This window comes from Ambystoma mexicanum, chromosome 3q, assembly GCF_040938575.1.
Source record: "Ambystoma mexicanum isolate Mex_15411 chromosome 3q, UKY_AmexF1_1, whole genome shotgun sequence".
Lineage (NCBI taxonomy): Eukaryota > Metazoa > Chordata > Amphibia > Caudata > Ambystomatidae > Ambystoma > Ambystoma mexicanum.
Genome location: NC_090926.1, coordinates 718,821,901 through 718,849,487, shown reverse-complemented (window position 1 = coordinate 718,849,487; position 27,587 = coordinate 718,821,901). Strand labels below are relative to the sequence as shown.

The 27,587-nt window shown below is 49.7% G+C and overlaps 1 protein-coding gene across 11 annotated transcripts in view; it reads right to left on the bottom strand.

Moving 5' to 3' along the window:
* TNRC6C (trinucleotide repeat containing adaptor 6C) overlaps positions 1-27,587 on the bottom strand; it is a 1,467,646-nt gene that overhangs the window by 805,881 nt on the left and 634,178 nt on the right. For all 11 annotated transcript variants that reach the window (XM_069654647.1, XM_069654638.1, XM_069654641.1 and 8 more), the window contains one exon: positions 17,268-17,325. In XM_069654647.1, the coding sequence (XP_069510748.1) occupies positions 17,268-17,325 (58 nt within the window). The remainder of the gene's footprint in view (positions 1-17,267; positions 17,326-27,587) is intronic.

Genomic DNA, 27,587 nt, shown 5'->3' with positions numbered 1-27,587 from the left:
TTCATATTCCCAATTGTGGCGCGCTGTGTTGTGAGCTGATCTGTGTTGATTTCCGGGTTCTGTGTGGAGTCGCGTAGAAGACGCCTGGGCGCGTTTGCCTACGCAGCACAGTCACGTCACGGATAGAGGCGGGGAATATGAATGTTTTGATAAAGTCTGTTTCAGGGGCGGGGGATTTGATTTAGTGCCGCAAAAGCAGGTGAGCCAGGTCGATGGGGGGAAATGATAGGATTATCAGAAAATGGCGGCTGATTTCGAGTGCGTTAATGGACGAAAAGTCGGGTAAGGTCCATAGGAAAGTTTTCTACGATCTACCGAGTTATGCTTAAAAACACATGGCCGAACCGTAGGGACAATAAAAAAAAAGTCCCGGAACTATCCTTTAAGTATTTGGGGGCAGAATTGGCAAGGCATTTATGAGTGAGAGAGACAGTTTTAAGATGTATTCTGTCCTTGACAGAAAGCCATTTATTCTTCCATCTAATCTCCGAAATGTGCTGTATTTTAGGGATATTTGGCGCAGTTCTAAGAGCATTATTTTGTAATATTTGAAGTTTATTAAGAATAAATTTGCATGCGCCTAGGTAGAGTGCGTTGAAATAGTCAAGTATCGAGAGAATTAGTGCTCTCGCTAAGGTGATGCAACTGTCCGTGGATAGGAATGGTTTACATGCGTGGATCAATTTGCAGGTATATGCTGTAGCAGAGGACGTAGCATTTGCTTGCTTGCGTAGGTTCATGGCTGAATCCAGGTAAAATCCCAAGGTTTTTACCTCATTTGACACTTTGATGACAGTGCCATCAATGTTGAAGGAGCTACGGTGAGGGCTGAGTTTATTATGACTCGTAGGAGCTCTGTGGAGCAAGAGCTCTTTCTCATTCAGACAGAGGCCGTGGGCCGCCATCCAGGCATGAATGATGAGATTAAAGCCAGGACTGTATCATAATCACTGGTAAGGGGTGTGAGAATCTGGGTGTCATCTGCAAAGTGTAGGTAACACCCAGATGGTCTAGGTCATTTAACAGAGGCTTCGAGAATACTTTGTACAAGGTGGGAGACAAACAAGATCCTTGCAGTACTCCACATGTAATCAGTGTTGCGTCTGCTGAGGCCAGCAGTGAGAATACGCTCGTGGACACATTATTCAAAAAGGAGTGCATCCACACCGTTGCTTCTGGGGAGAAGTGGGCCGCTGAGGACAGATGTTTACAGAGCACATTATGGTCCACCAGATAAAATGCGGCTGACAGGTCTAGTAGGAGTAGGAGTAGGAGGGTACGTTTTCCCTAGTCCTCGAGTTCGTCAATTTGGTTCTTCAGGTCAATCAAGGCCGTCTCAGTGCCATGTTGAGGTCTGAAGCCAGACTGTCAGAGCCCTAGAAGACTGTTACTCTCCAAGTAAGACTGTATCTGGATATAAACTGTTTTGTCAATTATTTTTAGAAGAAAGGGGACTGTTGTAATTGGCCTATAATAGGTTGGTATATTTGGGTCCAAGGTGGGTTTAAGAGCGGTAAGACCCAGGCGTCTTTTGAGGTTGTTGGGAACAGTGGACGTTTTAAATGATGAATTAATCAGAGTGGTAAGGGGCTATGTCTCTAGCTGCTTCTTTGATTACAGGGGCGGGCAGATGTCTCCCTGGCATCTAGAAGGTTTAAGTGAGGCTATCATATATTCCACTTCTTGGGAAGAGACATGAGCAAATTTGAATCAATGGGGTGGTTTGGATGAGAAAGATTGAGTTCTTTCTCCGGTACCAGAGTTGTTAAAGCTCAGTTTTTTAGTTGTAATTTTGTTTTGAAGAAGTGACATTTTGTTGGACAGTGCATTTTGAATACTCGTGCACCAGGTTTTATCCTTGATGCAGTTGTCCGTTGGGGGGGGGGGGGTAGGCGCTTCCATTTCTCTTAGGATTACAAAGAGTTCTCTTGTCAGGACCACGTTGAGTTCCCATGCCGGGGCAGGCGTCTTTACCGGAGGGAAAGATAGAAAATTCCTGTTGAGAAACACCTTGACGAGTCTGTGGGACCATAGCGATGATCTTCCTGTGGATCTGGTGTAGCGTGAGATGGCCGCCAGGTGTACCTTGATGGATGTGTGCCACGCAAAGCAAGTATGGAAGAATCTGTGGGGCCGTGACCCACAAAGGGGTAAGCTTCTGCAACCGGAACCATGTAGCAAAACGTTTCCACTTATGGCCGCAGTGTCAACGACACCCTGGCTTTGGACGGGACCTCCCTGCAGTCGGCTGGAAGCTCAGAACCTCCAAACCCTAAGGCTGCAGGAGCTATGCCTTCAGGTTCGGAGATCCTGGGTAGTGATGAAGGATTGCGCCTCTCTCCCTGGTGAGCAGGTCCGGAAGTACCAGCAACTTGACTGGAGGCGACACTGACATGCTGAGTACGTCTGGATATCAAATCTGCCTTGGCCAAGGTGGGCAAGAGAAGTATCATCTTGCAATGACACGGAGTTTGTTGATCACACATAGTAGGAGAGAAAACCGGGGAAAGGCGTACAGAAACAGACCATCCCACAGGAAAGAGAACGAGTCCCCCATGCTCCTCGGCTAGTGGAATTTGCAGGCAAACCTCTGGCATTTTGATTTTGCCGCTGTGGTGAAAGATCGATCAGAGGTTTGCCCCATTTGACAAACAGATGATTCACCTGATCCTGACAAAGTTCCTACTTGTGGCAGGAGCGCAGCTCCCTGCTGAGGGAGTCAGCGATGGTGTTCTTGATGCATGCCAGGTGGAAGGGGACGAGGAACATCCCTTGTCGGATGGCCCAATACCACAAACCCTGAGACTCCTTGGAGAGTGCTGGGGATCGAGTGCCACCTTGCTTCCTGATGTAGAACATGGTGGTGCCGTGAAGATCTTCACCACCTTGCCTCTTAGAGACGGTAGGAAAGACTTGAGGGCCCAGAACACTGCCTGTAGCTCCAGGATGTTCAATGCAGATCTTTCTCCGGAAGCCACAGAACACTGGTGTGTAGACGTCCGGTGTGAGCTCCCCAACCTTCCAGAGAGGCATCCAGGGTGACCGTCTCCTGGTATGGCAGGGTTTGAAATCCCATACCCTGGCAATCTAGCAGAGTACCCCTCACCACTATCACCCGCTGGAACTCCTTGTTGAGGGGGATCTTGTCTGCAAAATTCCCGGACACTTGTATCCAACGTGCAACCAAGAATTCCTGTAGGGGTCGCATCTGCAACCTGCAGAGACGGACGAGGTAGATACAGGAGGACATCATGCCCAGAAAAGACTTGATGGCCCGACCGTGGCCGTCTTCGCCGACGACAGCCGCTGTACCTTCCCCTGAAAGGCCTCTAGCCTCTATTCCAATGGGGAGGCCAGGCAAGCCACTGTGTAGAGTCTGGCACTGAGGAACAGCGCGATCTGCGATGGCACTAAGCAGCACTTCGGATTATTCATGGAGAACCCCAGCTCAGTGAGTACCGGGACGGTCTCCTTCGTGTGATCTTCGGCCAGTTCCTGAGAGTGGGCTTGTATCAGCCAATCGTCCAGGTACAGGTATACGTACACGCTCTGTAGGCTCGCACTTCTTCCAGGCGCGGAGGTATGTGCTTCGCCTGACGGGGAACCAGTGTAATACGAGGGCACCCGTGTTGGAATTCCAAGGTGTGTCCCTGGGCGAGAGCGTCCAGCACCCATCTGTCAGTGATCATCTTCCACTCGCTGACAAACCTGGTCAGCCGGCCTCCCACCAGGGTGCACGAATGGGTGCCCGATGTCTTTGCCGATTCAGGCTTGCTTGGGCACTAGCGCCCTGCCCTCTGGACGACAGGGACACTGACCTCTGCTACCATAGGCCTGGGAGTGACCCCTGTAGGCTTCTTGCGTGTAGGATCAGGGAGGTTCCCTGTACAACATGGGGTATATCCCTTGGATAATCTGCTTGATTTTTCCCTGAAGGAGCGAAAAGAAGAGTGATGCTGCTGCAGAGTGCCAGGGGAATGTGCTGTCTCCATCTTTATGGCTTGATGGGATTCGTCGACCGCCTTCCAAAACAGATTTTTACCCTTGAAAGGCATGTCCAGCACCCTCGCATGAACAACCTGGCGAAAGTTAGTGGCCTTCAACCATCCCTGCCGACAAAGGTAAACTCTGTTTCCCATCTGTCAAAAACCTGAATCGGCGATGTCCACTGCCACCGTAATGGTGAGTCGGATGCCACCTCCCCTTCCTGAAAAAGGGCGAGCGCCTCAGTTTTCTTGTTGTCAGGGAGGAATTCCAGGATAGGGCCCAGCTTATAACAAAGCTCCCGGGTCATATCAGAACAAGATAGCCAGAGCATTAGCCGCCATGATCGTGGTTGCCGCTGTGTAGATGACTCTTCCCCAAGGTGTCCATCTTCTTTCCCTCGTTGTCCGGGGGGGGGCCGGGGACTGATGATGCAGAGGCCGGGTTGACTGAACATTTACTTCCGGCAGCCGACACTACCGAGTCCAACAATGGTTGTGACTCAAGCACTTGGGTGTGGCGTCTGGAACCCTGTATTTCTTCTCCAAGGAGCCAAGCATGGGTTTTTCATGAGGGCTAGGACTCCAAGTGTCCTCCAAAAAGGGTACCAACATGACTGTCTTCCTCTTGGACTCCTGTCGCTGATATAGGAAGCCCTCCTTCTTGGTTTCCTCGAGAACCAGCTGGAACAACGCAGAGGCCCTGGAGATCGAGTGGAATGATCCCCACCTCGTCTGGTGGAGAGTCTCCATGAGGGGCCTCCAGGTGAAGTGATTCCCCGCCTCCCGGGACACAGTCCTCATCTTCGTCTGTTTCCGTGGCTGTCTCCATACCAGTATCCGTGTGTGTATTTTTCAAGTCCGCTGGTGGTGCCTGGTCCCAACGTGGAGGAGGAGACTACAAAAGGTGCCAGAGCTGGAGGCAACCTTTGCTGGAGCTCCGTCACTAGGGTGCAGAGAATTGACAGGATGTCCATGGATATGTCCCTCGGCTGTGGAGAGAATGATGGAATGCCAGGCCCTGCGCCGCCGTCCTCCTCATAGACGGACGATTGGTGGTCGTTGTCCGTGGATGAGATGTCCATTGGCTGAATGGCTGAATGTAAACCTTGGAGGGCTGCTTTGGGGCCTCCTCGCCACCCCCCCCACACTTTTCCCTCCTGAGGACCGTGCACCTGGACAGCATGCTATACCTGTCTTTCTTCGAGAAGCCCAGTCATATCTCGCACCCATTCTCATTGGGGTCCGGGTGCAGGCAGTACAGACACTTCTGATGCTTGTCCTCCGTGAAGACATTCCTTAGCCCGCATTCGGTGCTGGGCCTGAAAAGTGTCATTCCCTCCTTGCTCTCCTCCATCATGGTCAGAGGGCGTGAAGTAGGCCTAAGACGGCCTTCAAGAAACTTTGACAAACAAATGCCCTTGAGGGGCGCGCAACTTCACCGACAACAGATCCCGCCCTGTCCAGCCAATGAACATAGGAGCACACAGGCTGCGATAGAACAAAAATTGAACTCTGTAAAAAACATGGGAAAAGACTACTAAATAGCTTGGAGGGCAACTTGAGGACTCCCAACACTGAAGCGTGCTGTACAAATCTGAAGATGGCTCCCAGAGGCAGGGCTTAGGGAGAGAACTGTCATTGGATGGGGGCAGTATGACCCAAGGGACAGTAATTGGTTTGGAGGATAAATAGTTTTAAAGTGAAACTGTTTCTGTTACTGAGGATTCCCAGCCTGACGACGGGGAATATTCATGAGCATGTGAATCCATGCCAGACCCCATGCTGGAGAACACAAGCTACATAGAGGAGCTCTGCTACTGTGTTATCGGAGCGGAATGGGGCCTACATGATAATAAAACATTTCATTTATGCTTAATGCAAAAGTGTACTACAACAAAAAATACCAATCTTTTTAAAATGAAATACTTCTAATAATTCCCAGTACACAATTAAATAAATGTATTTACACCCTGAAAAATACCAGTTCCCCAGAACGGTCCATTAGTTGGAACCTTGGGCAACCAGTGGTAAAGAAGGGAACTAGTCCCAAAAGCACCAATTCAAAGTCACTGCAGTAATGAATCTCTAATAGCTATACAAGGTTGTAGGGTCACATATACCAGCAGGAAATCCCATGCTTCATGGAAAATATGCCATATGTATAATCAGGCACGATATATGTGCTGGAAAGTACCATATGCCAGAAGGGACCCTCACATACAGCCAATCACAATAAGCAAAGAGTAACCATGGCACTCAATGTCTCATACCCTGTTTCATGTACCACAGGATCTTGCTTGCCACCCTGAGAAAGACACATTCATTGCAAACCAAGAGAATGCACATGTGCTGCAGGGGCCCATATGCCAGCAGAAAGCATTGAGTGCAACTGGTGCCCAAAACCAAAAACACAAAAGGGGAGAAAAAGGCAAAAGAAACATGCATACCACAGAGGTATATGTCCGAATGGCCCCTTGCAGGTTCTTACTTGCAGCTCGAGGTAAGCAGTGCTGAGGAACTATGGCTGTTACTGGAAATGCGATCCCTCTGCCAGAGGGATCCATGTTTCAGTGCACCAGTACTCAAAGTAGTTTGAGGGATAGAAAGCAATCCTGAAATTCCAGGGAAGCAGTTGATTGCACGTGCCTGCTGTGGAGCCAGAACAAAGAAGGAGGACTTGCTCATTGTCCCAAAATCGTAGACCAGGTATTTAAAGGCTTTGGGTCTGCCAAAGAGAAGGCAGAAAGTCTGAAAAGTCTGAAATGCACCAACAAACAGGGGCGAATGCTGAAACAAATGGGAAAGGATTGTGACCAATTTCAGAGCGGCAAAGAAAGGAAGCCAAAGCTCTATAATAAGGCTGAGTGAGACCTAGTCAGACCGAGAGCCGCCACCTGCGACAGAGGGAAAATACAGGAGTGTAGGTACAGTGGCAGGAAGCCTACCTTTGAGGATCAGGTTACCAGCAGCGTTCCTGAATGGTGTTACCTGTCTGAAGGACACCTTGGCGCCAGATCTTCTGAAACTACTTCACACCCTTATGCAGTGAAGGGGCGCCATAACCCCCATAGATTGCCATCTCACTGTATAAAAGATAGAGTGCCCCAATCACTGTATCCCTACCACAGCAAAATGAAAGCTTCTATATATCCCAGAGACTGAAGGACAAAGAAGTGAGCAAGGAACTACATCCTCAATAGATTACCCATAGAGTGGGCAGCTATCTCTCTGAAACTGAAAGTAAAAATAAATAAATCAGCCAAGCACTACCTCGTGTTTGAACAACAAGTAGCGAGCAGGACGCTCTATGTTTTGAGAACCAAGAAGCATGCTGGACTCCATTTCCTGTGGCTGCAATTTGAGAGCCAAGGGGCATGCAGAGGTGCTATGTCACCTATGACTGGTTTTAGACTCGCGATTTGGAGATCAGGTTACACATTTAAGATAAGAGCCCTGTATGCACTTTTGTTATTTAGAGTTTTCCAAAATGTGAACCTACTTTATCGTTTTAGTTTCTTCACAAGGCCGGACTGCCGTTTATTTCAAACTGTTAATCCACAACAACCTCGCATTCGGAAAAGCCTCTATGCATGAAATCGAGCATTTAAACACCAGTTTACAAAACCCTAGCTGCACAGGTCTTTGGCACGAGGGAAGTCACCAAGAGAACAAAATGTGCCGAGATGTGTAGGTACTGAATTATGCTCTTGGTCTGTCCGTTACCAAGAACATGACTGGTGGTTTTGGAAATGTGCATGCAGAATGGCAGTCCTGTGTAGGGGAGTACCTGCTCATAGAGCCAGCACATGTATTATTAATGTACACTGCTGCACAGTATGCCTGGGTCCTGTCCCGTTTCCAGGGATGACATAATTGAAAGTGCCCCAGCCACAGTAAGAGCTCCAGGTTAGCTTCTGAGTATTTTACTCTATACTTTTGAAAGCTGGGATTAAAAGGTATTTTTCCAGGGAGTATAAAAGTTTTCATAGTTAACTGGGAATGTTTAGGCAAATAAAATACATTTAATTTTGGGACTTTGGCACTCCATGGAATGGGAACTTACCACCCTGTCTGCTGCTTGTAATGTCCTGGTAATACGGACACGAACATTGTCGAGAGAAAGAATCTGATCGAAGACAGTGAAATCATTGCAAGTACGAACAGTGTTAAAGGCAAAAGCCTAGATAAAAGGCAATGGAAGTGAGAAAGGGGTGCATACCAGATACTGGATCACTGTTGTAAGCTGGATAAAAGAGAAAGGGAAAGGGAAGCAAAGAGCGGCGAAGCCCTGGCAGGTTAGTGAACGAGGCACCCAGTGAGTCTGGGACTCACACCCAAGCAAGCAAGAAAGAGAGGCCACCCTTGCAAGCGATTAAACCAGGGTTAACAAGGAGGAAGGGTAAAAATGGAAGCTTCATCCCCCTTTTTTCAGGAACAAGGAACAATACCTTGGTAGGAAAGTATATAAGGGAAAGTAAGAAGGATTGCGCAAGCTCAGGTGTTAAAACCCCTGTATGTGAAAGCGTGTAGTAGAGAAGAGTCTATTCATGCTCCTGTATTAAAGGTGCTAATTCAGCACCAGACGGGGGGGGGGGCGCACATACCACCTACGAGAGTAAACAAGGGGGGCGGGGTGGACACAGGTACACAAACAAACTGCAGTCACATCATGAAAAAAGGCCCCACAGGGATAGGGGTGCACCATCGGCCATGGGAACCTTTGTATGTCCGAACAAAATATGGAAAAAATCCCAAATACATTTAGCAGGGATGCCCCCAGGTTGGGCCTTGCCCGGGAATTTTGCTCTGAAGACATGATCAGCACCACAGATCAGGGAGGAGGGATACTGAGCATACGCTGCATGTCACGGGCACACCAAAGCAGCCAATAAATCACTGGGGATGGTAATAACAGGGCAGCAAGCCAATTCTGCAGGCACTCTGGAGTAGAGAGGAAGTGGACCCAAGCCAGCAACCATTCACATGGCCACGAGTGCCTATCGGCAGGTGGTTATGGTAATGGAAAGCTGAACGGATTGGCGTTCCTGGAAGGTCCAATCAAACAGTATGTGTCTATGTCCCTGGGAGGTGGCCAGCCTTCAGAGTATCCACTACAAGGTTTGCGAAGGCCAAATATCCAGCAGGTACCATGTGAATGTCTTCCTTCCCACCCGAAGCAGGGTGTCTTGTTCTTTACGCTATGGTGCTGACCAATGGCAATATAATAAAGTTCCAGTGGTCAACACAAATGTTATTTTACTAATTGTAAACTGTTCCTGTGAGGGGAGAGAATCAATGTTGCGCCACATGGGGAGGCAATGAGTTGGGATACTGTTGATCTCTTAGCTCCAACACGCTCTACTAACATACACTTAGCACTAAGGATATGACTTAGTCTAGCCAATTAATTTCCTGGGAACCACTGAAAAATAAGAAGAGTTTGAGCTACAACTGTTTCTAATTCCTGGACTATTGCATTTGTAGTTTAAAACTAATCTTTGCTGTATGCCCAGATGTTGACTCATCAGTCAGTTGCAGTTCACTGTTCTGTCTGATTTGTGTTCGCCCAGCAGTAATAAGCAGCATTGCTTCTTGCCCGGTGAGTGCTCTTTTTTTAATACGTTTTGTATGGTTGGATCAGAGGACCCATGAGTACACACCCCTTTAAAGAATTCCAGAGATAAAACCAAAAGAACTAAGCAGAAAGGGAAGAGCCTCATCTCTTTATGGAACCAAAGTCTCAAGAGAAGAAATGAAACAGTAGAACCTTGTTAGGAAAGTAAATCAGGGGTAGAAAGATAAGTGAAGAAAGCTAAAGTTTAGGAACAGTAACACAGGGGGGAAGCCATATGCCTTGAGAGAGGAACAGTTCAAAGAACCGTGAATAATTTCGATTTAGTGAAGATTAAAGGGGTTCAAGGGTGGAACTGAACCCCCTTCACCCCCCAACCCCTCGTTAGAACTGTGAAATAACTTGGATAAGAAGGAATATTCAAGGAGAGTCATCTCCTTGGAAAACAATGGAACATTACTGGCTGCATCAGAAGTACCACCCTGATTGAAGGAAACCAGGAGAAACATAAGGGATGGGAGAAGCCTCGTTTGCTGGTGGAACAGCAATTCCTTTTCACTTTTCTGTGCCTTAGACATGTATGTTTGGAACTTTAGGAACAAGCTGTACATTTATAGGTCAAAGAAATACCCATTTTCACCTTGTATTTATTTTAGAATGTAAGGTGCCATTTAATGTTTTGGACACATGAATGAAGACTCTTCCTTTAACATCCCAACACAAACGTTCCTTACTTTTGTTGAGGTAGGGAAACCCCTCAGAGTTACGGATAGTTAGGATTTCCCCAACCCCTCTTATTTTGACAATAAAAGTTTATAACCAAAAATTAAGGTGCCACTGTGTCAGAGTCTTACTACTGACCCCTTACACTAGTAAAACTAAGCCACAACAGCTAAACTTGCGCTATACACTCTCGTCGCTGATCATGTAATCTTTGCACAGACGCCCGTGTTCTAAGCCATCTATGTAAATTCCTATGTAAATTCTTTTATGATATGTAATGTGCCTTCCGTTCATCTCTCATGCATGTAATGTTGGTGCCCCATGCCTGTAACTGTATTTATGCATATCTTTGTCTGTACCTAAGAAATGTGCCCAGTTGCCTCAGGGCTCGGCGCACTATATAAATAAAATACAATACAATACAACACTAGTAATCAAAATAAATGAAAAGGTGTTTTGTTATCATACAGGCTCCCTTCAGCCTGGATAACAGTAGGAACAAGTTACTTACCTGTAACTGTTCTCCAGCATGGGTCTGGCATGGATTCACATGCTCATGAATATTCCCCGTCAGGCTGGGAATCCTCAGTAAAGAAAAAAAACTCAGTTTCAGTTTCATTTCTGAACTGTCTTTCTCCTAACAACCAATCACCGAGGTCTGGGTCATACTGCCCCCAGCCAATGACTGCCCTCAACCTAAGCCCCTCCTCTGGCAGCCATCTTCAGATTTGGTAGCACATAAAGTGGCAGTAGGACCGAGCGAAGAGCCGCAGAGGGGTAGGAGGGAGGGTTTGCATGCGAGTCCATGCCAGACCCATGCTGGAGAACAACAGTTACAGGTAAGTAACTTGTTCCTTCTCCAGCATGGGGTCTGGCATGGATTCACATGCTAATGAATAAAGAATACATAGCAGTACACACATGCACAACCACGGGAGGTGGCAAGACTCAACATAAGCATCCCTTACCTACTCACCAGGCTCACCTTCAAGCGAACAGGTTGCGCAGCACTGCTTAGCCGACTGTGGACTCCTCCCTGGAATCCCAGTCGATGCAGTAGAATTTTGTGAAGGTGTGCGTCGACCTCCACGTAGCAGTCCTGCAGACGTCCAGCAGGGGCACCCCAGACAGGAACGCCGGTGGAATGGGCTCTCGGACGGCCAGGCAATGCTCATTTTGCCAACTGATGACAGTGGGTGATAGAGCCGGGGAGCCACCTGGAAATGGAAGCCTTGGAGAGAGCCTTCCCATGGTTCACAGAGCCAAAGTTCACAAAGTTGAGAGATTTTCCAGAAACTCTTTGTGCAGGCCACATACAACTTCAGCGTTCTAGCCACATCCAGCGAGTGCAAAGTCCTTTCAGCCGGCGACAAAGGAGTCAGAAAAAACACTGTTAACACCAAGGGCTAGTTGAGATGACAGCCCACAGCACCTCGGGCATGAAGGAAGGGTGCGTCTGCAGCACCACCTTCGTTTTGTGGAAAGTCAAGAAAGGTGGTTTACAGTAGAGGGCCTGATCTCTCCCACTCGTCGTCCTGAGGTGATGGCCACAAGAAAAGCAGTCTTCCACGACAAAAACTTGATTGGTGCAGAATGCATAGGCTTGAACGGAGGTCCCATGAGCCTAGTAAGCACCACATTGAGCTCCCACGCCGGGGACGGAGTCTTCACCGGCGTGAACGAGCCGAAGAGTCCCTTGACAAATTCCTTGACCAAGCGGTGCAACCACAAGGATGGCCGTCCTGGGGATCTGGTGTAGACGGAGATAGCCGCCAGATGAACCTTGATGGAAGCGTGGGCCAGCCCCGACTTGGCCAACGACAGAAAAAATGCAAGTACCTGAGGAACCTTGATCCTCACTGGGTCGATCTTCTGGGAACGACACTGAACAGCAAATCTCTTCCACTTAAGTACGTAGCATTTCAAAGTAGACGATGCTCTAGCCTTGGCGAGAACTTCCTTGCAGTCTGCTGGGAGATCGTAGCCACCTAATTCGAACGCTGCAGGAGACAGGCCTTCAGGTTCAGAGACCATGGGTCGTGGTGAAGAATGGCGCCTCCTTCCCTGGCGAGAAGATCCGTGACCACTGGCAGCTTGACTGGTGGCAACGCAGACCTGCTGAGAAGGTCTGGGTACCTGATATGCCTCTGCCACGTTGGCGCGACGAGGATCATTCTGCACCGGCACTGTCTGAGTTTATGAGTCGAAGAAGCAACGGCGGGAATGCATACAGAAACAGGCCATCCCAGGGGAATGAGAATGTGTCCCCCATGCTCCCCAGCTGTGTAAACCTGCTGGCGAACCTCCAGCACTTGGTATTCGTCGCAAACAGATCAAATTGGGCATTGCCCCATCTGCGGAACAGGTTGTCCACTTGGTCCTGCTGAAGCTCCCACTCGTGGCAAGAATGTAGTTCCCTGCTGAGAGAAACAGCGACAGTGTTCTTTACTCCTGCCAGATGAAAAGAAATGAGGAGCATCTCCTGGGCGACGGCGCAGTGCCATAGGTCCTGCGTCTCTTTGGAGAGCGCTGGGGATCTGGTGTCCCCCTGCTTCCTGATGTAAACATCGTGGTGGTATTGTCCGTGAAGACCTGCACCACCTTGCCCTTGAGGGGTGGAAGGAAGAACCTGAGGGCCCAAAACACGGCCCGACGCTCCAGCACGTTGATGTGCAACTTCTCCTATTCCGGCACCCACAGGCCTCTGGCGTGAAGACTCCCGGTGTGACCTCCCCATCCTTCCATGGAGGAGACCGTTGCAACTGTGTACTGGTGTGGTAGGATATGGAAATCCGCGCCTCCGGACAGATGAGCGCATCCCCCACCACCTAATCTCTCGACGGAAGTCCTCGTCGAGAGTGATCTTGTCCTGGAAGCTTCCCGACACTTGTATCCAACGACCGTCGAGGAACTCTTCGAAAGGACGCATCCGTAACCTGCTGAGTCGGATGAGATAGATGCAGGACGACATCATGCCGAGCAGAGACTTGATGGTCCTCACCGTGCGATCTTCCATGCCAACAGCCGTTGCACCATCCCAAGATGGCCGCTATCCTCTCCAACAGTGACGCCAGGCACGACACTGTGTTGAGTCGGGATCCCAGAAACAGCGCGCCTTGCGATGGTGTCAAGCAGGACTCTGCATAGTTCAATGAGAACCCCAGACCAGTCAGTAGGCGGACGATCCTCGCCAGTCGTCCAAGTAAGGGTAGACGTGGATCCCTTGTAGTCGCAGATGTGCCACCACCGGCGCCAGGCACTTGGTGAAAACCCTTGATGCCGACTTCAGTCCAAAGAGAAGAGCCTTGAATTAGTATTGCCTCCCCTGAACGACGAAGCGCAGAAACTTGCTGTGTCCCTTGTGAATTGGGATGGGGAAGTGCGCATCTTCCAAGTCCAGTGACGACAGAAAGTTTCCCTATTCGAGCTGTCCGAGCACGTGCTAAACCATGACCATCCAGAACTTTTGGGATGTATTTGTTTAGTCGATTGAGGTGGAGGATGGGCCTCCATCCCCCGGTCTTCTTTTTCACAAGAAAGTACCTGGAATACACTCCGGAGCCGCTTTGGGACGAGCTCTATCGCACCTTTCTTTAGTATGGCCCGCACCTCCAGCAGCAGCCGAGGGTTGTGGTTTTCCTGTCGGGCCACTGATGGTATTCGGGGACACATCCGTTGAAATTCCAGGGTGTGTCCGTTGGCGAGAGTGTCCAGCACCCAACTGTCGGTGGAGATGGACTTTCCCCACGCTGACAAAGTTCGCCAGCTGACCTCCCACCAGGGTGCACGGTTGGTTCAATCCTGCTTGGACGTCGAAGGGCCGCCCTGGAGTCCCTGGCGATGACAACGTCCTCCTCCGAAAGCCTTGGGATGGCCCATGTTGGTTTTGTGGGTAGGGGAGCGAGAGGGCTGGTGGTAGGAAGAGGAGCCCCCGCCCAAACCTTTGGAAGATACTTGGGAGTTGCCTCCCGAGGGCCGAAAGGACGGCCGTCACTGTTGAAGAGTGCCCAAAAGCATGTGCCGTCTCAGTGTCTGTCTTGATGGCCTCTAGAGACTCATCTACAGCCTTCCCTAAGAAGTTGTCTACGTCAAAGGGCATGTCCAAAACCCTCACCTGAACGTCCTAACGAACATTGGTGGCCTTGAGCCAGCCACGACAGCGAAGGCAAACGCTGTTGCCCATCTGGCGAAACCCTGCGTTGGCGATGTCCGTGGCTACCGTGATGGTGTGGTCCGACGCCTTCCTGCAGAATTTCCAATACTTCCAACCTCTTGTCGTCGGGGAGGAAGTGCAGGATGGGAGCGATCTTGAACCATAGCTCTTAGTCTTAGCGCACTACGATGGCGAGGGCGTTGGCAGCCTTGAGGGTAGTGGCCCCAAAGTAAATAACCCGTCGTCCCATGGCATCTAATTTCTTCCCTTTGCTGTCCGGAGGGATGGACGCTGCCGAAGAAGACGCGCCTGACGACTTCTTGGCTGCTACCGATACCACGGAGTCTGGCGACGGCTGGGCCCGCAAGCACTTGGGCGCAGAGTCTGGCACCCTATACTGCTTCTCAAGGCGATCCCTCTACGACAGGGCCGTAGAAGGGTTCTTCATGAGGGCCAAGCCTTTGTCTCAAAAGTCATCCAGGAGTGGAACCGAGAGGATGGTCTTTTTCTTCGCCTTGCGGCGCTGGTACAAGAAGCCCTCCGCCTCTGGAGCGAGTTGGAATAGTTCCGAAGCTCTGGAGATCATTGAGTGAAACAAGCCGATCTCATCCGGCGTGGAGGATCTGGGAGGAAGTGATGGGAGGTCCCCCAACCCACCATTGTCATCCGTGTCGGGGTCCGGCTCATCCATTGGGGGGTGGGAGAGGGAGGCGAGGGGTGGCGCGGAGGGTGCCTCTTCCTCTTCTTGGCCGGTGGTTCCTCAGTCGGTGGCGCAATAGGCATCCTTGTCTGTATCTCAGAGACCAGAGTATGCAGTGCAGAGGGAATGTGCACAGAGAGATCTCTAGGTGTCAGCTGAGGGAAAGGTGGTAGCGGAGGCGGAATAGGCAGCTGGGGTGCTGGCAAGGCGCCCAGGCCTTTGTCGCCTTGCTGCTCTTCCTCAACAGTATCCTCGCCGTCGTTGCAGTGCCTGTTCCTGATGTTTTCCTCCTCCTGGATAGTTTGAAGGTAGAGGAGCTCCTCCTCAGAGTAGCTATCCGTGCCCTGAAGGACCTCCGTGCCTTCCCCCACCCATTCTTCGCATCCAGAGGGGACGGTCTCGGGGAGATGACCAGCATCTTCTTCTCTGGGGTCTTCTCTATGAGCCGGAACGGAGCATCCCTCCTGGGTGGAAGGGATACCCTCGCCTTCGGGGTTGCACCCTGCAGAACCGCCTCAGCGACCTTTGCGAGAGACGCCACTACTCCCTCGATGGAAGGCTGAGTTTTCGCCGGGTGTACCTGGGCCTTCACGGTCAGGACGGGTCCCTTGTCCTGTTTGGCCTTGTGCGCCCTGGACACCTTGTCCTGCTTGGCCTTCCCCTTAGGGGGAGGGTCAGCACCCCGATCCCCCTTGGCCTTCTCTGGCAGGTCGGTCTTGGGTTTCTTCTCAAGTTTGCCCGGATGGTCTGGCGCTCCCGGGAACAGTGGACATGCAGTGCTTAACCTTCTGTTGGACCCGACGGAAGGGGCGCCCTCAAAAAGTCTTAGAAGCCCACTCAGCTTTCTTGGAACTGGGAGAGGCATGCTCCTGGGACCCACCCAGAGCAGGGGCCTTGGCCTGTAGCCACTCTTTCAGCCGCCTATGCCGATCCTTCAGCATGCGAGGGGGCATCTCCTGGCAAAACGCACTATCTTCCTCCTTGTGCATCGGGTACAGGCAGTAAAGGCACTGGGAATGTCGGTCGTCTGAAAAAGACATTTCGTAAGCTGCAGTCGGAGCAAAGCTTGAAAGGCGGGGTTGAATCCTTCTCCTCCTACATGGTTCACGCGGCGCAGGCCTTAAAATCTTAGGGAAGCCTCCACGAAGAAACGCGACGAAATCCCCCATTGCGGGGCACTGAAGAATCCAAAAAAATGGGTCCCAGTTATTCAGAAAGTTGATTGATGGAGCACTAGGCTTGATTGACCGAAAAATAGAGTAAAATCTTTCAAAAAGCAAAACAATGCAGTAAAAGCTCGAGAGCTAAACACGAGGACTCCCAACACTTGAACGTGCGGTAAAAATCTGAAGATGGCTGACAGAGGAGGGGCTTAGGTAGAGGGCAGTCATTGGATGGGGGCAGTATGACCCAGAGCTCAGTGATTGGTTGTTAGGAGAAAGAAAGTTCAGAAATTAAACTGATTTTTTCTTTACCGAGGATTCCCACCCTGACCGGGAATATTCACGAGCATGTGAATCCATGCCAGACCCCATGTTGGAGAAGCAGAGCTCTTCTATGTAGCTTGTGTTTCTGAGGATTCTTGTCTAATTACATAGAAACAGCAGCGCAGGCATCAACAAGTAGCAGACACATGTGTGCCTGATTGGACCCATTTATTTTATTTGGAACCATAAAACAGGAAGGTACACCGCTATCAATAGGACTGATACCACTGATACAGAAATATTCTGCAAGACTTACTTGCTGATATACCACTAAGAATTTGGATTTTGGATTCGGTGCCAATATTATTAAGACTGAAAAAAATAAGCGATGTATGGCTCGTCTTGTCAGGTCTTTGAACATTCCATCTCTTTACCGCACATTGTAAAATATATTACAATATTTCAAAGAAGAACTCAAACTTCCATTACATTTCATGCAACATATGTTGGTCCTAGGCCACTAGTATGAGTAACATGGTGTTTAGCACCCAGCAATAATTTTGCACACTAACTGTTCTCCATCTACTGCATTGCATACAATTCCTGTTGCAGCGTTAACATTTTCTAGCAAGAATTACAATGAGGACTCACGATCGCTCCCAAGATAAGCAGCGCCCCCTTCTCAATAGTTTAGTGCTATACTTACTCATGGCCTGATCCAAATTCATATTGTTGCTCTTCAAGGCCTCTTCAGCTGGGTCGCGCTGTATTGAGTAAAGGGCACAGGGTTAGAAAGACGATGGATAACGGGTGGTACATATTATTCTGAGAAATACTGTAATGGAGCTCCCACAAAAAAACACTACTTACCTGTAACTACTTCTCCAGGGATGACATTTTACAGACTCACATGTTCTGAATATTAGCTGTTGCCAGGCTGGAAATCCTCTTTAATCAATTTACAATTAAAAATAAAAAGTAGAAACAAATTACCCAGCCTATCCCACTCATTTTGAGCCATTTGACACAGACAGTGTGGTGAGCAAGCCATGACCACTGCCCATGGAGGCCATCTTAAAACTATTGAAGCACAACATGTCCAAGTTTATCATTGAGCTTAAATAGAGGGTGAATCTATGAGAAAAATAATGTCGTGGAGAGTTAGTTACAGATCAGTATTTTATTTCTTCTCCTGCACTGCAACCTCCATAGTTCCACATGCTGCGATTATATTGAAAAACACTATTTGTATATATATTTGCAGAAAATGAAGTTAAGGCAGAACCCGGAAACTAATTTTATTTTAAAAAGATCCAGCAGGACTATATATCCAAATACTTGATTCACACATGGTGAGGGTTTGCAGTACTGCCTGTGTAGCCTCGATGCAAATTCTTTTGGTTGTCAATTCCATCTTTCAATTATAGAAGACATTGATCATGTTCAATGTGCAGGAAAAGAGTCCCTCGCAAGGGGCGTTTGGTTTGCCCGTGTCCTAAGACAATGGTTGATGTGACCCACTTCACCATTCTTTGCAAGGAAATGGCTATACTGTGTTGTGCTGGCCCAAAAGCATATAGTTGTGTAGACCTCCAAAAGTATTTGTTAGAATAAATGTAATATTTCAGGACTAGCTTCACAACTAGAGTGTGAAGCATTCGGTCAGCTGATGATGATTCATCGGAATGTTCATTCAGGTGGACAGCCGAAAGCTCTTCGATAAACAGAACTTTTTCTCAAGAGCATTTTGTTTTAGAAAACGAGAACTATGGTTTGTTAACCACAAATGCCAATATTTCTTGTATAAACCTTATAGAGGTGATGGCCTTCATAAAGTATCTTTTCCAAGAGATATTTATTTATCATGCTATTCAGGGGATCAACAGGCTGACCCATTACCCTCAACAAGACAGTATTGAGTTCCTAGGAAGAAGGGATTTTCCCATAGCAGTGGGCAAGAGTGAAAGAGACCCTCTAAAAATGCTTTAAAATTCCTTTCCAAAAAAGGGAAGTGCAGCCTGGAGTTCTAGCATGTGATATAGCCACTAAATTTACTCGGACACACGACAGATGTACCAAATATGGAAGAGCCGGTGCGGAAGGATTGAAGTGATTCTGCGTCTATCACATGCAGAACCTTTTCCATTTATTAGAGTTACTCACCGTAGTGACTAGAGTACTCCTAATCCATAGCCCCCTTTCCTCCATCCTTATGGGTGCCCCCTCCCACCCCAACATAGGGGCGGTACTGGAACTTTTGGCAGCATAAAATTGAGCATCCCCTTGAAGTGTAGTATAGCGTGCAGCCTCAGGCGTGGGAACGCCCCACCGAGGCCTCCTCCTCCGGCACCTCACCTTAGTTCCCTTTTGAACAGATCGGACACTTCGATACCTGGCTATGCTTATTACCTATTAGCCATTGGCATACTAGCGGGGGGAAGATATGGAGGAAAGGGGACTATAGACAAAGAGTACTCTAGTCACTACCATGAGTACATTTAATTACTCCAACATCCAGTCCCCCTTCTTCCATCCTGATTCCACTGAACAAGAACATAGGGTGGAGCTGTGATAACCTGCCTCATATCTAGGACGAAGCAAAAAGGTTTTTCAGAACCACCTGACCAAACTCTGCAATGCACCTGGAGCTGGTGTCGTGAGTAGCGCTTATTTAAGGTCGCCGGAGTAGCCGTCTGGCTGAGGACATCCCAAGAAGTAGGTCTCTGAAACGTGACAGCCATGGCCTTGGCTCTGACCGCATGGGTATGAATCCCTTCAGGAACAGGTCTGCCTATGGCCGTGTATGCCTGGAAAATGGCCTGGACCATCCAATGGGCGATTGAAGATTGAGAGGTGGGCGAGGAGCACCCAAAAGTCACAAACAATGCCTCAGACTTCCTGAAGGATTTCGTCTGAGAGAGTTAAACTTGAGGATCCTTTTGAGGTCCAACAAATGCAGGGCCCTCTCTGTTTCCGACTGCGAGTTCAGGAAGAACAACAGCAGGCAGATCTCCCGATTCAGATGAAATGAAGAGACCACCTTAAACAAGAAGTTTGGGTGAGTGCACAAGATGACCTTGAAGTTGTGAAACGTGGTGAAGGACTCGTACAAGGACAACTTCTGCAGCTCACTAGCCCTGTGCGTAGAGTTGAGAGCCACAAGCAAAACAGTCTTTTGTGTCACCAAGCGGATGTCCACAGAGGCCTCAAAAGGCTTGCACTGCAAAGCTGCCAGAAACACATTGAGATCCCAGACCGGGTGGGGCCTATGCACGGGCGGAAAAAGCCTAGACAACCCGTTAAGGTGGGCTTTAACCACCGGGGTGGCCGCAAAAAACACATGCTCAGTGGAATTCTTATAAGCCCCAATGGCCACCAAATAATAGCAGCAAATATTCACCTGAACTCCAGAACGAGCCAGGTGTGCAGAAAAAGCCAATACGTCCTCCAGAAGACAAGTGACTGGGTGCAGACCCTTGTCACGAGCCCAATGGCAGAGCCTAGTCCATTTACTCTTATACTGGGACCGAGTCGAGGGCCTCTTGGCCTGCTGAATGATGTTCCAGTTGTCATCAGAAAACTAAGCATGTTGCAGACTCAACTTGTCAGGAACCAGGCCGCAAGCACCAGCTTGGCTGGGTCCGGCCGCACCACCGCCCCGCCCTGCTGTGTCAGGAATCACCTGCTGGAGATCGGAAGGTGGAAGGGCCCTTGGGAGCCCAACTGCAGCAGATCTGAAAACCAGGGTCTTTAAGGCCAGTGGGGGGGCAATCAGGGTGAGGCTGCAACACACAAAAGATGGAACTTGCAGAGGGTCTGTTGGAGCAGAGGGGTGGGGGGAAGGCATAACACCTGCGGCCGTGCCAAAAGGTCTGGAAGGCATCTCCCAGAGACCCCCCCAACCCCATCCTGCACAAGAAATATGCAATTTAGAGGGAATGTGAACAAATCCCGGTCTGCTAACCCCAAACGCTGGAACAGTGGCAACAAGGTGTAGGTGCACAACTCCCAATCGTAGGTTTTGAACCCCAAGCGGCTCAGCTGGTCTGCTTCTGCATTGCTGTCCCCCGGGAGGTGGACTGCTGAAATACAAATCCCCTCCGTCAGGGCCATTCCCAGATCGAAACCGCCTCCATGCGGAGGGGCGTGGGGGGGGGGGGGAATGGGTGCCACCCTGCTTGTTCAGGTAAGACGTAGTAGAATTGTCCGTCCTGACAAGAACAGACCTGTATCTGATGAAGGGCAAAAATGCCTTGAGGGCCAGGCACACTGCCCCGAGCTCGAGCAGATTGATATGCAGGAAGGCTTCCGTCCTGGACCATACTCCAGGAATCGCATAGCCCTCCATAGTAGCCCCCCCAACCCAAAAGGGAGGAGTCTCTCACTGAGACATTGCCCTCCATCTGACACCAGCAAAGATTGGGCAGTATGTGCAATGGTATTGGGATCCTGTCCGACTGAGACCCCGTCTCCTGATACCAATTGGCTGCCAGGTGGAGCTGGAGGCACCTCATCTTGAGGAGAGCGTGCTGTACAGAGAGTACGCAAAAGGCCATCAGACCCAGAATGTGCTGTAACCACCATGCTGAGATGGTCAAGTTGGCTATTAAGTGCCCCACCCCTTTCTGGAGGGACAGAAGCCTCTCGGGCGTAGGGAACACCCACCGAACTGTAGTTGTCCAACGCACCCCTAGGAAGACAAGTTCCTGAGATGGGGACATTGACTTCCTCTGGTTGAGGGAGAACCCCAGCTGATAAAGGATATCCACCAATCTCAGGCAAGAGTGCAACACCTCTTCGGATGACCACGCCCTCACCAGCCAGTCATCCAATTAAGGGTACAGATGATGGCCCTCCAAGCGGAGAAGGCGCACTACTGCAATCATCAACTTTGTGAAGACACATGGGGCCGAGCTCAGGCCAAGGGCAGCACCTTGTACTGAAAGTGGTAAAACAATCGTGAACCGCAGAAACCTCTGATGCGGTTGGTAGATGGGTACATGCAGGTACGCATCCTTGAGGTTGAGAGAACACATCCACCCCCCTGCACACAGACTCTAACGTGTGCGGCAGTAAGCATCTTGAAGCGTTCCAGCAGTAAAGAGATTTAGAAATGACATGTCCAGGACCACCCTCAGGCCAGCTTGGTTGTTCTTGGGTACTGCAAAAATCTGGAATAATACCCGGAGCCCCTGTCTACAAGAGGAACCAGTTCTATCGCCTGTATCTCCAAGAGCGAACGGACCTCTCGCAAAAGAGCCAGGACCCAATCTGACAAAGTGGAGAGCATGGTAGAGGAAGACTGAAGCCTCTGGAGACCACAGATAGGATCCACGGGTTGCTGAAAAGACCCTTCAATGTGTCTTGGAACAGAGACAAACGCCCCCCCACATGCAAGCTCTGTTCCCCGAACTTGAAGTCACTGCTTCTTGGCATCAGAGGAGGGGGTAGTGGAAAAACCTGCGCAAAAATATTCTGCTGCTTCCTCCTGTTGGCAGTGTGCAACCTGTCAGGCCTCTGTGTACCGCGTTCCCGGGAACCACTTGAAGCCGGAGAAAGCGTGGGGCTTGAACTCGGTCATGCCCTGGGACTGGTTTTGTCAGGATGACCAAGGACTTGGCGGTTTGAGTGGAGGTTTTCTTCTTCGTCAACTCATCATCCGTTGACAAATGACAAAGGTCCATGCCCTCGAAGGTCATATCCAGGATCCGTTCCCTCATGTCAAATGAAAACTTAGTTGCATGCATCCACGCTGTCCTTATCTCGACACCAAGGCACAGCCTTCTGCTGGCTGTGTCGATGTGGGAGACCGAAGACTCCATGCGGTCCTGTGCAATGCCCCAGGCATCTGCCAGACTGGCCTTGTAGGACGCTTGCTTGTCCGAAGGGAGGTCAGGCAACAATTCCCTGAGCACCCGCCACAGCTTCTGGTTAGCCGCGTTGGCTTGCCACAGATGCAGTCCAGAGAAGGAATAACATCACTTTCCAAAGACTGGAGAGACAACTGGAGCAGGATCCTGTGGAGGAAGACGACGAAGATGATGGTTTAAAATACAAGGAGGCCGCAGCACCACTGAAGAACGAGACTGCGGATGGGTGGCAAGGAGGATTGACTCCACGTCCGTCAGCGTGAACCTGCTGTCCAACTTCTTGTTCATCTTGGTGTTGGGCCTGGGCTTCTCTCAGACCTTTTCGTACCACCTGCTGGACATCTTTCTGAAAAGGGATGCCAGACCAGATCGTGGTGCGCTTCCCCAAGACCTCGGTTAGCACTCCCGACTTCTGGGGGGGCTTCCTCTGGCAGAGGGACCCCCCCAAAGAATTCCACCATGCCCTAATGGCTGTCATGAAAGACCTTAGCAGATGCCGAGGGTTCATTGTCCTGGGTGTCATCCTCATCGCCCATCCCCTTTTTTCACAGACCTAGGGGAATCCGGACCCTAGGACACAGGTACCAAAGTGGTCCTAAATCCTACACCTTAGACAGGTCCAAGGGCTGTTGATGGGGAAGCATAGGTGGTATAGAAGGAGGAGGTATCTGAACAATTGGTAGGGCCTGGACTAGGGAAGGGACCGGCGCTGGAAGCGGCAGCACTGGAGGAATGCAAGGAGTACCCAGAGGAGGGGGCAGAGGCGGTGCCAGCTCCGGGATGACCTTTACTATATCCTTCAGGAGCCCCTTCATCTGAGGGGAAGGGAAGCGCTCAAAGAAGCGGTCCTCGCAAGCTCCCGGGTCAATATGGGCCCAGCCCTCTGAGGCACAGGGGCTCAGCTACTGGTCAAAGCGCTGAGGCGCCTGGTGTGTGTGTAGCCGTAAGGCTGTGATGGGTAAATGCATCTGTGAAGAGACCAGAAGCCTGTACCATATGAACAGCTGCTGCTTCCAGAGGGAAGGGGACTGGGATCCTCTTGCAAAGCCCATTCGATGGGCAAAAGCACAGACATGCCCTCAGCTGGACCCAAGATGGCCGCTGGCATGGCAGGCTCCACCATGTTCCTCGCTGCCACTTTGAAGCCTTGTGCCACGCCCTGGGTGGGAGGGCGTGGAGGCCTTGTGCCATGAGAGGCCTCCGAAATGGGAGGATACAGTTTGGGTCTTGCACCTGAATCAGAAGCGTAGACATTAGATCACTCTGGTAGGCGCTGAGCCTTCGGCGGGCCAGCCGCTGTGACGCTCCTGAGTCACGACCTTGGAGCGAGCACCGATAGGCTGGATGCCCTCGGCACCTGTACTGGTAGCCTGGCTGGATCCTGTGGAGGACAGACTCGGAGGCGACACTCCGCGATCCCTTACCCCCTGGGTTCGAAGAACATGACAAACTTGATCATCCCTTCTAAGGACAGCTCGGTAGGGCCCCATAGCCCCTCAGTTTGGGAGCCGGTAGCCAGGACAGCCTCAGGTCTGTCCACAGAATGCCCAGCCAAGCCCTTTGGCTTGGGAGCCAGTAGCCTTTGAGGCCTCGGGCCAGCCAGAACCTGAATCAGAGGAACTACGATCCGTGGGAACCCTGGCGAAGGAGTTGCTGCATACCTTGTCTTGACGAGAGGTCCTGGAAACAAAGTACTTAAGGTAGGGAGGAGGAGAAGTGCAGAAGATCTCCCTCCACCATGACAACCGCCCTGTGACCGAGAGTGCTGCAAGCCGAACATACGTCCCAGCGGTGGTTGGGCCCCAAACAATCAAGAGAGTGCATGGGGGTCAGAGGCCGGGAACGAGGCAAATCTCGTGCACGGGCATGAGGCAAATCTCGTGAATCATCCTGCAACCGACATGCACCGGGGGAGGAGAGGTACCAAAGGGAAGTTAAAGAAAAATGAAAAAACAAAACGGGGAGCAAGCGGAAAGCTAAAGTCTCCACGCTGGCTGCAAAGTCTGATATAGTCCGTTCAGAAAAAGGGACTGAGGTGAGACGCCGGAGGGCTGGTCCTCGGCGGGCATTCCTAGACCCAAGAACGCGACCCCGCGCACTATACTAAATGTAAAGGGGAAGTTCCATTTTGTATGCAAAAGGCTCCGGTACCATCCCCATTTTGGGGGATGCCCTCAAGGATGGAGGAAAGGGAAAAGAACATACAAGTACATGTTTGTTAATTTGGGGTTAGAGTCCTTAGCTTTGTAGTAAAAGGAAATGTTAACTATTGACTACTGTACTCCTGGTCCAAGATCTCCTTTCCTTCATACTTATGGGAGTTCCAGCGGAGTGGGGACAGGAGCTATGGCAAGGTTAAGTGCGATTCCCCATAAACAATTCAGAATGCGGTTGCGGGATATGTGCCTGCAGCATGACCATGCCCTAGTCCCCACCTTGCGCAATCCTAAACCTGATTCCCTGAACCACCGGAATAACCTATCTAACTAGTTTTAGTGGTATGGAGGGCAAGCATATAGAGGAAAAGAGGCACTGGACTAGGAGGTCTTTAGTAATATGATAGCTTTTCCTTACTTTCATGCCCCGTTCCCTTTCTTCCATACTACTGGGAGAGTATGAAGCACTACCCAGGGAGGATGGAGTTTACACTGTTGCAAAGATATGCCTTAGGACTGATTGCCCAAATTGGGTGTTATCCTGGAGCTGGGGTCCAGGGCGTAGTGCTTGCAGAATGCTGAAGGGGAGGCCCATGTTGCAGCTTTGCATATGACCTCTCGGGGCATGAGACACTGGAAGGCTACTGCTGTGCTCGTCTCTCATCAAATTTGCATGCAGGCCTTTGAGGAGTGATTTTGCTCTGCACTTGGTAAGTGTGAGAAATACATCACAATTCATCTCGTTATAGTGATTTTAGCTGCCTGTCTGTATAGTGATAAGCAGCCTACGTGAGGATTAGTCCTTTCGAGAGAAAACCTCAAGGCACTTCGAACATCCAAACAATGGAGAACGTCATCGGCTTCTATCTGATGTTCTGGGAAAAATACTGGTAAGGAAATGTCTTGGTTTATGCTCACTCAACTGCCAGTAGTGATCGTCATAAGCTCTCCTGCTTTGCTTGTGAACATTGTCCGTTCCTGATAGATGAGCTATTGTACTGTAAAGTGGTCTTATATACGGCCCTTCTTCCAATAATGTTGGCGTAGTTGCGCATGGCTCTGTAAGCCACATGGCCCATGTGCTAGTCCGATGGCAGGAGGGAAGATACAGAAACATGTGGTGTTGGATGCATGTCAGAAGTACCCGTTACCTGTGTGTCGATATGAAAATTCCTATGTTTGCGTTTGGTATCAACCAGGTGGGTTACCAATAAGGGCATCCCCTGGATTGTACAGTGCACAAATTAACAGCATGGTTGTTGAAAGAAGATGGGCAGAGTCTGAATCTGTTAAGAACACTAGACCTAGGAGGACATCTGTAGGAATGTGGAGAGGGGGAGTGGAAGGCGTAAGGATGCAAGATTGTAGAAGTGAGAAGATAGTTGAGGCATGAAGTAGTTGTGGGGGGTGAGGGTGTTGTCACTTCCTGGCTCTTGATGGTAGAATTCAAAGAGATTAAAGGTGCTGCCCAGATTTATACAGGATAAGTCCCATGTGTCAGATTGGTTTCCCGCAGATAATGGTGCCAGGAGTGAGAAAATGTGTGTAAATTAGCCCACGTTGCTTAATATTCGGTCGGTTAATATTTTTTATTTCTTTCAAAAGTAGTTGGTTGAAAAGCGAAGTCTCGAGTAATTTCCTGAAAGTCAGGTGGGTCTCCAGGTGAAGAGATTTGGGTAGGGTGTTCCCGTTTCATGAGAATCCTCCTGGCAGTTTCTTGTTGAAGTTGGGGACTAGTACTATTGCTGCATTGCAGGACCTAAATGTTCTGGAAAGAGTGTTGTGTTGAAGCTTACTTCTGAAGGAAGAGATGACCCCCTTCTGTGAAATGAACGATGGGCGATGCACAAGGTATTGAAATTAACCCTTTTTTGATGGGCAGTCAGTGAAGAATACTTAATGCTAACGTGATATGTTCAAATTGCTTCATTCTGAGAAGTAGCCTTGGCGCTGCATTTTTAACTCTTTGAAGTTTCCCAATTAGATAAACTACGAGTCCGTGATAGAGGCTCTTTGCATAGTCTAGTTTGGATAGCATTAGAAAAATTAAATCCATGGCCTTTTGGTGAATTTTAAAGTAAGATGCAGCGTTGCATTCGGCGCTCAGCGAAATAGCTTCCGAGGATGGATTTGACATGCAGACTAAGAGTAAGGGTGTTGTCCATTTTCGTTCCAAGATTTCTTACTGTGGTTGATGGGTTTGAGCACAGGCCCATCTCGTCAGGCAAAGGGATTGTGGTGGAGTTAGAACCAGTAGGATTACAAAGCATCAGCTCTGTTTTGCATGTTTTGAGTTCTAGTCTGTTTGCCGTCAATACTGCGTCTGTCTATGCAAGGCAGTATTTAATGTCTGGGGCGTTTGGTGATTATTTGTGCGTCATCTGTGTAGTTGTATGAACAAGTTACTTACCTGTAACTATTGTTCTCCAGCATGAGTCTAGCATGGATTCACATGCTCATGAATATTCCCCATCGTCAGGCTGGGAATCCTCGGTAAAAATAAAATTCACTTTCACTTACAAACTTTATTTCTCCTCTAAACCAATCACTGTGCTCTGAGTCATAATGCCCCCAGCCAATGACTGCCCTGTCCCTAAGCCCCTCCTCTGGTAGCCATCTTCAGATTGGGTAAGCACGTAAAGTGGCAGTATGACCAAAACCAAAAAGAGCCGCAGATGGGACAGCGGGGTGGTTCGGATGTGAATCCATGTCAGACCCATGCTGGAAAACAAAAGTTACAGGTAAGTAACTTGTTCCTTCTCCAGCATGGCTTCTGGCATGGATGTTCATGAATATAGAATACATAGCAGTACAACATTACACAACTACGGGAGGTGGCAAGGCTCACAGAAGCAATTACTCTTACCACCGGAACAAGCTCACCTTCAAGTGAACAGGTTGCATAGCACTGCTTGGCAGACCCTGGCATCCTCTCTGGAATCCCTGTCGATGCAGTAGAATCTTGTGAAGGTGTGCGTGGACTTCCGCGTAGCCGCCCTG